Source organism: Catharus ustulatus, chromosome Z, assembly GCF_009819885.2.
Source record: "Catharus ustulatus isolate bCatUst1 chromosome Z, bCatUst1.pri.v2, whole genome shotgun sequence".
In the NCBI taxonomy this organism is placed as follows: domain Eukaryota; kingdom Metazoa; phylum Chordata; class Aves; order Passeriformes; family Turdidae; genus Catharus; species Catharus ustulatus.
Window position 1 is genome coordinate 25,935,836 of NC_046262.2, and position 11,750 is coordinate 25,947,585.

At 38.8% G+C, this 11,750-nt stretch overlaps 1 protein-coding gene across 7 annotated transcripts in view; it reads right to left on the reverse strand.

Annotated features, from left to right (window-relative positions):
* Positions 1-11,546, reverse strand: part of FCHO2 (FCH and mu domain containing endocytic adaptor 2) — an 83,398-nt gene extending 71,852 nt beyond the window's left edge. For all 7 annotated transcript variants that reach the window (XM_033085165.1, XM_033085162.1, XM_042780137.1 and 4 more), the window contains exons 1-2: positions 11,459-11,546; positions 2,615-2,706 (exon numbers count right to left, since the gene is read on the reverse strand). In XM_033085165.1, coding sequence (XP_032941056.1) covers positions 2,615-2,706; positions 11,459-11,485 — 119 coding nt within the window. In that variant the 5' untranslated portion in view covers positions 11,486-11,546. The remainder of the gene's footprint in view (positions 1-2,614; positions 2,707-11,458) is intronic.
* Between the last annotated feature and the right edge of the window lie 204 nt (positions 11,547-11,750).

The window sequence follows — 11,750 nt, forward strand, 5'->3', positions numbered from 1 at the left end:
CAGAAAAAGGTCCAAAGATTTTCTTTATTGGTTGCAAAGGCACATAATTAAAAAGTTATTTAAAAATAATTACAGTAATTTTATTATAATAAGCCGCACCATTTTGACTAAAATTTTGGTCCAAACCCAAAGTGCGGCTTATAATCAGGTGCAGCTTATATATGGACAAAGAACAAAAAGTTGCTGTTTTAGTTTGGAGGACAGGTGTCTGCTGAGAAAGGCAGGAACTTCTCTTTGAAATGGAGAATGTAAACCCCCTCCCTCCAAATTATAATAATTTTGAAATCAAGGGGCTTTCAGGAAAAAATATAGGAATTAGGAATAACAATTCTTTACTAGGGAAATCAAAATAGAAATACAGTACTACAAAGAAACAAACTCCAAACCCTGACAAAGTCAGAGTACAACCTGACACCCTGTCAGGGAGGGTGTTGCTAGCAGTCCCATTAAATGGTGGTTACAGTCCCCTTGTAGTGACAGATGTGATTCAGTTGAAGCAATGCTCCTGTAGAAGGTGCAGTTTCCCTCTGGAGGTCCAGTGGTGATGTGGAGAAATCCGGTTTTTCTCCCGAGTCCAGTGGAGAAAGGGGCTACCTTAGTGTCCCAAAACCTCTGTTTTTATCTTGGTGAGAAATGTTGGGCTCTTCCCCCTGGCTGAAGCAACTTCCAATGGGATGCAGTAATTTTCTCAGTCCCACAGTGGGACTCAATGGCCATTAGCAGAAAATGACTCGCTGGAGGAAGGATGGATTGTGAAAAGATAAAGAACAATGCCCCGCCTGGTTTCAATGGATGGCCCATTAGCAGAATATCTCCCATGGAGATAAGGATCACTGCCCCCACCCTCAATAGATGGTGATAGAATAGATACCTTTTATCACACTCTGTATTGTAACATGCGGCTTATAATCAGGTGCAGCTTATATATGGACAAAGAATGAAAAGTTGCTGGCACCCGGAAGTGCGGTTTATACTCAGTGCGGCTTATAATTGTGAAATCATTAAATTTAAATTAAAAATTTAATTTGAAGAAGTTTATAGATAGGAAAAAAACCATAATGCCATGTTCTTTTTACTAGGGATTTTCTGTAGAAAGAACTGTCAAGTTTTACTTATGTCAGTATCATAAAGCAAAGTTGTTTTTTACCCATTTACTTAAGACCTTTTACCTTTGACCAATATGAATAAAATGGAGCATGCCCAAAGAATACAACATAAAGGAGACAAGAATCAGAGAGAGTGAGATGGTTTCTCATCTAAATATGGAGGTAAATCTAAACATAACGGATGTAAAACTAATAAATTTAAATGTGTCCAACTAAGGTACAGTTTAGGTTCAGGATGTGATGGTATAAAAATCAGATGATTCAAAAAATTAAAGAAGCTTTCAAAGTAAAGATTCAGGAACTCACACAGGCAATGAAAGGTGAATATTAAAAGTGCAAGTTTGTGAAGAATCAAGCATTTATACTAAATGTGAACAGTGCTCTGTTTGATCTGCTCGATCCAATTCAGGATTTTGATCCAACTTAGGATTTCACTAGAACCCTTTCTGGCTTCATAATGCATTCTCTGAAGCTGGGAGCTTGCAAAACAGAAGATTCCTTGTGTTGTGCAGTCTTTCCAAAAGGAGATATCACACTTAGACTCTGGAACTCACCTACTTCTACTTAGCGAAAAGTTTTTTCGTAATTTTCTCCAATTCACTTTGAAACTACCCTAATATTAGTGCAATGGAGTATCTGTCAGATTTGTGGTGGTTATATTTTGTGGAAATTTGAAAGTACTGTTTTAACTGAGATCTATTTGTGGCCAAAACTTAAATTCTGAAGAATTCCAGTTTTTTCTACAGCTTCTACTGCAAGAAGTCAGCACTGAAACAGGTCCTCAATATCATGCAATTATTTTCTATGTGTTACCTAGTGTTAGTAACTGAGTAAAGACAAAATCCCTAAGTAGGCATACAGGTAATTTTGTTCAGAAGGGAAATCCATTGTTCAATGGAGCAGCAGCAGTCTTCTTTCACAAAGAACTAAATGCAGCACTAGGTCACCTGTTTCAGAAGTTGTCACATTTTCAGATTTCAGTGCTCTTCCTTCCATCCAATATGTGTTATTTCCAGCACAATGTTTTCTCATCCCTATGTATCACTCTCTTTAACAAACCTAGTATCTCAGCTTCTGGAAGTAAAATTTTTTTCAAGTTTATACTAGCAGTTGCTAATAGCCGAATACAAAATCTATAATAAAAACTTTGTAAGACTGATAATTTTTATACTTTAAATTATCGTTTTTTCTTCTGAAATTAAAAAATTGGATTAATTTAAATAAACTGCTGGACACCTAATATGACACTTCTAGATTTTCACTCTAATCTTTTAAATAAAACCTGAAAAATTAGGAGCTTGTTATTAACTGATGCTTAAGAGTTGATACTCAGTTCTAAACAAATGGAATAATAAAGATATTTCTGTAGAATATGAGAGGTATATTAAAATGATAATTGAGTTTTGATAACCTAATTTAGTTTACATATTTTGCATGTTACTGTTGAATGCAATGAATAACAATAAAACCCACAAATACTTTATTAAAAATACAGAATGAATACTTACCTTTCTCTAATAAAATCTGCTAAGTCCTTTGTTGACAAATGCCCATGTTTCATATTGTGATAGAGGACATCAAAACCATTGTTCCTTTCCCCCTAAAGAGAAACAGAAGGGAGTGCTATGAAACACAACATGCTGAGCCTATGCATTTCAATAACTGCTTTTCATTTTAATCACTTCAATGGCAAGTTAATTATTTCTAATGCTTCTGCTTTTTAGCAATTGCTGTTAGTTCCCATGAATCTGATATAACCTAAAATCACTTCAGCTGTTTCCACTATCTTTCTATTATATATTTCTAGGCTATAGTCAAAGACATTTCTGTTGTAGATTTCTAGGTGTCTTGTATTCTTTCACTTTCCATCATACTAAACACATACTAAATTCTGTACTCTATCTTCTCATATCTTTCATTATTTAACATGAACTATAATTCAGTTAGAATTACTTCATATCCTTCTTCCCCAATCCTTCACACTTCATTTCTCTTCCACTGCTTTTTGTAAAACTGGTTAACAAAATAATCGCTCATCTTTTCCTTCTCACTAGTAGCTTCTCTTTGTCTATTCTCGAGTTTAGTTTTAAAAGGTTTTCCAGTGAGTAAGGCATATCTCACTATTAAAACTGAGACACTGCTCTAAGCACTGACTAAAAAACTCAACCAGTTTATGACCTCTGGCACTATGATGAACTTCCTCCTGACAGCAAAAAGCAACAACAGAAATTAAAGGAAGGCAACACACAGTATAATAGCACTGCTACTATTAAAGTTTTCCTGTCAGACTGTCCATTCCCCTTCTCCCTCACTAAAGCTTCAGATCCATATTGCTGCTTCTATATAAGGCGCAAAGTGCGCCCTCAGGAAACTGCATGCATGTTCAGAGTGGAAGGGAAAGAAGAACAGGATGGGACAGCATGGAATGGAATAGACTATTTCAGCTGGAAAGGATGTCCAGCAATCATTTAGCCCAATTGACTGAGCACTTTGGGGATGACCAAAAGTTACATCATTGTGTTAATGGCATTGTCCAAATGTCCCTTAAATACTGACTCAGGGCATTGACCACCATTTCTAGGAAGCCCATTGCAGTGTTTGACCACACTCCCAGAGTAAAGAAATGCTTCCTAGTGTCCAATCTGAACCTTCCCTGGCACAGTTTTCAACCATTCCTACATGTCCTACATGAGCTCCCAGGGAGAGGAGATGGGCATCGTCCTCCCCACTTTCCCTGCTCCGGAAAGTGTAGAGAGCAGTGAGGTCACCCCTCAGTCTCCTTTTGTCCAAACTAAACAAGCTCAAAGCCCTTAGTGGCTTCTCACAGGACATGTCTTCCAGCATTCTCACCAGCCTTGTTATCCTCCTCTAGATGCATTCAAACAGTTTCATATCCTTCTTAAAATCCTGGACTTCTAACAAAGGCAGTTCTATACTGCTAGTGAGAAAAGCCTGAGAATGTAGTCTTATACCCTTCCAAACATTTCTGCCTGTTCAGTTCTGTAAAAATTTGTTTGTGTAGCCATAAAGCAAACTTTATCAGGGAAATTATACAGCTGAAAAATAAAGTTGGCAAATAAAAGCAAGAATCACTGATCCAGAACACTGCAAGGACACAAACAAGCTGCATTGCTCAGCAGAAGGGGGGGCTAGGAGGAGAAGGCATGCAGGGACCTGCCGTCTTAAATAAGGAGAAGCAGTCATGGGTGGATGGAAAAACTTCACAGCAGCCGTGGCATTAAGTCCACTTCCACTAAGTTTTAAGTCGCCTTAAAGGACACCATATAGAGACATAAATTTACAAATAATAGATAACTGAAGGCAATTTCATACAAATTCCTAGCCAGGATTATTTGCTTTACTTTTTCCAAGTATTGGGAAAAACAAAACAAAAAAAGCCCACCACCTATAAATCTTAGTTTCCATGGTTGCAAATAAGCTGTAACCTGGAAAAGTACACCAAAACTCCGACTAGTGTGGTAGAAGTGCAATTACAATCTGTAAGTACAAGCAAAACTAAACAGAACACATGAAAATACAGCAAACTCTAAAAGGAACATAAGAACACCAATTAGTAGAAAATGCAATTTTATTTATATGTTGACGTACTCAAGTACCAGTCTAAATAGTTTCTTTTCCCTTGCATCCCTATCTAAACATTTTCCTTTGTAGTTGAAAGCCCACAATAACTGATTACTGGTTCACTAACTTATTAACTTTACGTAGTTACTAAATATAAACCCTGAATGCCACTGCAGTATAATTAAGACTTCACCAGTATTTCCAATGAGATCACAAAATATATTCTTATTTAACTTCTCCAAAGTTGTTACTGTACTCAAATTTATAGATAAATATTTACAAATAAATCTTAGGCACTTCTTCCTGAAAAATGAATAATATTCTCCTTTGTGAAATGTTCTTTGCTTTAAGGTATTTCTTTCAGCTAAAACAACATGTTATCAAAATGTGCTGAACATAGGCTGCTTCTAAACTTTTCATAATGGAAGCTTTTAATGAGGCCTTTTCTACACTTGAGTTCCATAAATTTCCTGACTATTTGAAGTGCCGGAAGGGTAGCACAGCCATGACCCAGCCCCTGGCTGCAGTTCTCCTGATAAAACATCAGAAATGTAACCGTGCAAATCTTTAGAGAATGGAATGAGCCTGAACAACCAACTGCCATCATTATCTTGTTCTCTAACTGTAACTGAAAGTTACTGCAAAGGAAATAATTTTTTCACTTAAATTAAGTTTTCTAATCAGTCCTATTCTTTTTCCTGACTTCACAATCAATAGTAGAAAGCATGACAGAGAAACAGAACAGATACTTTCCTCTATTGAGTCTCCTGAAAGCTTAATCTCTTATACGCTATCAATAGGTATCAGAGGTTAAGAACCTACGTGCAAAATACATTCGTTTAAACAAAGCAGCAAGTCAAAAGCAGGCATATTTGAGGGCCTATGTGGTTTAAGTCTGGCCTAACTAAAAGACATGTCTTCACTTGTAAACATAATGTGAAATACAACCGTTATTACCTATACTAAAAACACAAACATCTAGACTTCAAAACTCTTCACATGACCAGCAGTTCTGATGACTACCCTGCTGACGATTCTGCTCAGTTTGGAGACGTGTGTACCTAAACCAATGCAGAGAGAGATATTTTTCTACTTCAGAAAAAGCTATACAGTCCTTCTACAACTTCTCCCTTTAGTAGCTACATTCATGAAGAATAGCAATGAGAGTTAAGGTTCTGCATTTAGCACAATGAGACAGACAAATGTGGTGGCTAGCTGGAAAAGTTGTTCAATTTACAAAAACCAGTTATTTATTCTCTTACATGCACATATGTCATTAACGTTTTTGTGGTTTGGTTGTTTTTTCTCAACATTTCTCCTTCCCACACCTACTGTATAGAATTCTGTACATGGAAATTGTGTGTCTTAGACTCTTTTCCTGCACTGGGTATTTTTACTTGCTCCTTCCTAGTGGCAGCAGCATTACCTGGGATCACTGGAAGACCAATACTGGCCTACTTAAAAATAAATTAATGTAGCATACAGTACAGGGAACTGATTAAAACTTCCACTCCCATTCATAAACAACTACCATCCACTGGTGTAACAGACAGAAAAGTTAGATGAAGATTCTTCTTCTACAAGTTGCATAGTGGAGAAAGACAATCTTCTGTTGTCATGTATAGCATCAGGCTCTAGGTAACAGACTTCCAGATCAGTTTGAAAGACCATTCTGAATGTCATTTTGTAGCTAAACCATCTGTTGAGGGTGATCCTGTCATTAGTCAATAGAAAACAAATATAAAACTGTGTACAAGAATGCAAAATGTAAGTGGTCCGCTCTCCATATAAGCATCATTTAACTCCTCTGAAGTCCATTAGCAGTTTTCTCCTTCTTACCCAGAGCTAACAAAACTCTCTTCAGAAGATAGTGTTTGTTCTGAGATTTCCTATTCTATACTACCGTAAAAAAGGTCTTCTGTATCTAGCACAGATGTCCCCTGATAGCAAGCCATTAGAGAAAGCAAGACTTCAAATACACGTAAACACTTAAATAAGCCTACAATGAAGTATTACTGACCAACTTTGTACACAAAACAAATTAAGTAATGGAAAGCAAGAGCAGCCAGTCTTCCATTTCCCTTCATCAAGAACTAGTTGCAAAGATTTCCTCATGGAAATGAAAGTAGCCCTGTCAGCAAATGTGTAGTCAGAAATCAGCATTTCCATGACTTGTGCATAACAGGAAACAGATTACAGGAACTCAGTGGTACTGAACTACTTAAAATACTTCAAGTTTTAAAGAATAAGTTTGTTTGTTGCAATTAAAATTTATTTAAAATCTGCATTTAGTAAAACAGACAGAAATTTCTAGGCAATATGCAACAGCATTTATTTTCTATATTTCCAATCAAATTCTTTGAGTGTAAGCTCTGTCTTCTCTGGATTAAAACTGCTCCAACATTAATATGCATTATGGTAAAATCGTTATACTCTGTTACACTTCTTTTAATTTACCCAGTACAAATAAATGGTTTTATTACGGTGCTTCTGACTTGTCAGATACTAAATTCAGAAATATGTAAACTCATTTTAGATGCTCTGACAAACACTGTTGTCATGTTCTTTAAACAGTGAATCCTTGTTGCAGTTTCAAATAAATAACATGTCTTTCATGCTTTCTACCTAGAAAATAATTTAATTTAATAGATACATAATGAATACATAAAAATATTTGTGTGACTAATATTATGGTGTTACATTTTTCAAAATTATCTATCCATAAGTTTCAATTTCTGAGTGTCCAAAAGAGCTGTAGAAAATTGAGAGCATTGAAATGTGAAAGATAAGCAGCCACCTGATGCTTACACAGGTAACAATCTTCTTCAGTTCTGAAAATTTTGAGAAGACTGGACACAAGAACAACCTGTCAAGTTCAATTCTCACCTTTTTATTCCAACATATCAAATAAAGATCAGCTCCAGAGAAGCTCTATACATGCATGAGGAAGGACAGATCTTTCCCACCATATACAGGTAATTAAAAATATTTTTTAAACAAACAGATGAGAGTCTGTCAGCTCACACTCAGCTCTCCTGAAACAGAGAATCCAGCTGTATGCCCAGCTGTATGCTGCATAAAAATATGAATGTAACTCCAGATGTCAGCATGGTAAGACTCGTGCCACTCATATACACACAAGTTCGTATGACAACACATCTCGCCCTTAACAGAGCAAGTGCCTTCACAAAGCTACAATAATTAAACCAGGATATTGCCAACCTTTATGCCCCACAAAAGTATCTCGGAAAAAAAAGGGAATCTTCAACACAGCCATTCTCAAAAGCTACAAGTAAAGCCATCAATTAAAAAAAAAAAAAAAAAAAATTGTCAAAGCCAATTTATACATATGTTTCTATATATGCTGGAACTTCCAGAATTACCAAGCACAGAATTACACAGAAACCAGTTTCCACTAGTCACAGAACTCCAAATGGCTTAATCAAATTAATTTTAAACAATTTATAAATAATCACTCTCTGGTTTGGAAGGGACTTGTTTTCTCTTGATTTATCAAGCTATTCTTTTAAACTGTGCCATAAGAATCACCTGTACTGGTCGGTTTAAATACAATGTCAAAGTTTAAGCAATGTTTTCTGTTAAGAAAACAGTAAGTCAACGATAAAGAATACTCTCTATACTCCTATATCAGTAACAGTGAACTCAGAGTGACAAAATGTATCTATGTTTAACAGAAAGTTTATGATAGTGTTACCTTTAAATTAAAGAAATGTTTTGATGTAGCACATACACAGCAGCAAGCATACAATGTTTCATGACAATTTTAATTAGGAGTTGGGAATGTTTGGACGTGTGACTTGAATGCCTAAAACTCAGTCATAAGAATCAAAGCCACCTGTAACCTGTACTACTAGTTCATAACTTTTGATACCCAAAAATATCCTTCTGGCTTGGAAAATTGCTCTAGAACACCATGCTGCATTAGCAGACCCTTACATTTTTTGACGTGATGGCAAATTTTTAAAGTGACAGTAGAGGTCTCTGCACTTCAGTTTTGCACATCCTGAACAGTCTTATTTATCTTATTGCACAGTCTTATTTATCTCTCATTAACCTCTTACAGAGTACTGGACACACACAGGAGGTTCATCCAATTTTCTTACATCTGCTAACAACAATAAAACCAAAATTATTTAAACACTTTCTAAAGTAGTGGAAGAGGAAAGCCTCAGGATAATTTTCAAGACTTAAAACAAAGAAGATCAGATTTGTTTTGTTTACATGAGCACATTTAGGAAGACAGCAGCTTAAATAGTGTGTAAGAATTTGATACACTCATACATGTCACTCCCCTTTTCTGGAGAAATCACTGAAGTCCCTTAATCTCTTTTCCTATTACTTACAGCAAATTGATCCCTTTTCCTGTTACTTACAGCAAATTACTAAATCAAGGGAGAGCATCATACAGTTTAGGATCCAGACTTCCATTTCCAATTTCAGCCACAAGTTTATTACAGCATCTATGTCAAATAATTAAATATTAATTATGTTTTGGATATATTTTCAAATCAGTGATCAAAAAAAACCGCCTAACCATCCTATTCCAGATTTCCAAAAATATTTTCTCTGGGATAGGAAGACAGGAATAAATATAAGACAATCCTTCTGACGTTCTACAGAACTTCTACAGAACCTCTACAGAAGTTCACCTTCCTTTTTCCTTACAAATTACTCTTCAGTATTTTTAGTCATTCTGAATTCAGTGCATTTTCACGTATCTTCTAATTCCCATCTTAACTATCTCACCACAATTCAGAGCCTACATGTATTGTTTCCCAAGTCTTCCAAAGCAGTAGCAATTCTGAGCAATAACCTACTCTGAAATGTTAGTGCAAATGAAGATGACTAATGATTCAAAATGCACAAGACTATAATTTACGCTTGGTTCCAAAGATATACAGAAACTCAATACTTTCAGATTTTACAAATCCATCCCTACAGCTAATCTGAAAAATATTCACCCACAGCAGGAAAGAAGGAGCATTCCTTTCAAATGTACTTCTAAACAAAATAAAACCCTGTCTCTGGTATTACAAAAGTTTCTTGGTCAAATTTTGCAAGTTAAGATCCTGTTTAATATCTTTGTCATCATCGGAAGACAAACACAGGAACAAAATTCTACCTTGTGTCATTTCTGGATGTCCTTCTGTACTAACAGAAGGAATCATCTGTGTCTTGGCACTCACTGATAAGCCACTCCAGGGGTTTTGCTAACAAAGCTGTGGGCAGAGACTCTACAAAGCAGAAAAAGAGAATGGGATTTTGAGGTAGATATCTACTACCTCATATTTGCTGGAAGCATTTGTGAAGACACAGACATTGAAATGGAATGTATAGGAATGGCCCACCGCCTTCACCAGTTTAACCGATTTACTTAAGAAAAAAACCCACACCTGATCAGACAGTTAAATGAATGTACCACAGTACATAACAAAGCTTAATAGAAAAGTATAGTTTCAGTTGTGATAGCTGAATAAACAACTTCTGTTTTGCTTTAATCTTAGGAGAAGATAAAAGTTTTCCAATGAAAATGCATCTTTTAATATTAATTTTAATCTTATTTTTATGAAAGATAGAATTCTTCTATGTTAGTTTAATACTGATCTCCCACACTGAGGCTTCAAATTTAGCACATTTTTATGCCAAGAGAGCAAATCTAGTATCATTAGATCATTAAAACAGGTCATTAAATTTTAATGGTATGCTGAAAGCAAAGGAGTCAAAACTAAACACAAGACTGTAAACAAAACATACACTTGAGCTGTGCCACATATGCAAGAGTAGTGCAGCTGTGAAATTAGTTTTCCCTAAACTTTAAGCACAAGTGCTGCTTACAACTAAAAAAGCAGGCGTCAAAAACATATTTTGTCTCTTCTTCACTTCAGCCTCAAGCAACAATTTTTGTTTCCTACTTCTTGGTAGAGTAGCACGTAACAACATTAAAGATGTAGCAACTTTGTAAACAGTCCGGTGACCAGGAGAACACTGATTTTAACACTTCAAACTAGCAAAGGTCACCCTGAAAACTAGTAGCATTTCACACGAAACTCAATCCAATCGTAATTAAACTTTTTATCCACATATATCTACCCACTGAGACACACAGATATCTGCGCAGAGATGACTTATAAGATGGCACGTCCAAGGCAAGCTGGGAAGCTTGTTGTTTCCCTAAGCCGGCTGCTCTCGGGTGCACCTCCTCACGGGCACACGGGGACGAGGTACCGGTACAAAAGCCCGGAGCGCCGAGGCGCGGCTCTGCCTTTGAGTGAAACGAATGTGAAGCTGCTGCAACCCGCGCTGTCCTCCCGTACAGCACCAAGACCCACTGCAGCCCAAGTCACCCCGGCCACCGCGCTGACTGCGAGAGCCGGACCCTGCGAACAGAGTGGTGTCCGCGCATCCCTGGGCCCAGCGCCTCACGGCAACCATCCAGGCCATCCCACCCCGTTCTATACCACCCCATCCCTCATCCCATCGTCTGTCCGCAGCAGAGTCCGAGCACGGCGGCGCGGGCACGGCCGGCGGTCCCCTTGCCCTGCTGCGGGCTGCAGGTACCCCGCTCACCGCGGCCCAGTGCCGCCGCAGCGGGCGCGGCGGGCACAACCCGCCTCCACAAGGCCCTGGCCCAGTCCCGGGGATGGCGTAAGAGCCGAGGCTGCTCTCGCAGCGGGGACCGCGGCTGCCCCGCGCCGCGCCCTGTCCGTTCCGCCCGCGGCGCGGCGTCACCGGCCCGCGGCGCTGCCTACCCAGAAGCTCTCCACGAAGAACGCCATCCTTTCCTCCGCCGCCCCGGCCACCGGCGAGCCCGGCCGCGGCCGCCGCAGCCGCCGAGACGCGACGGAGGAAACGGGCGCCGCCGCCGCGTTCCGCCCTTCCCGTGACGGAGCAGCCGCCGCCGCGCTCCCGCCCCGGCCCGGCCCCGCGCCTGCGCTCGGCCGACGCCGCTGCTGCGCAGGCCCGGCAGCGCGGGGGGCGGCGGGCGCCCTCTGGCGGGCACGGCGGGAGCCGCGGTCCGCAGCGGGGCGGGCGCGGAAAGCT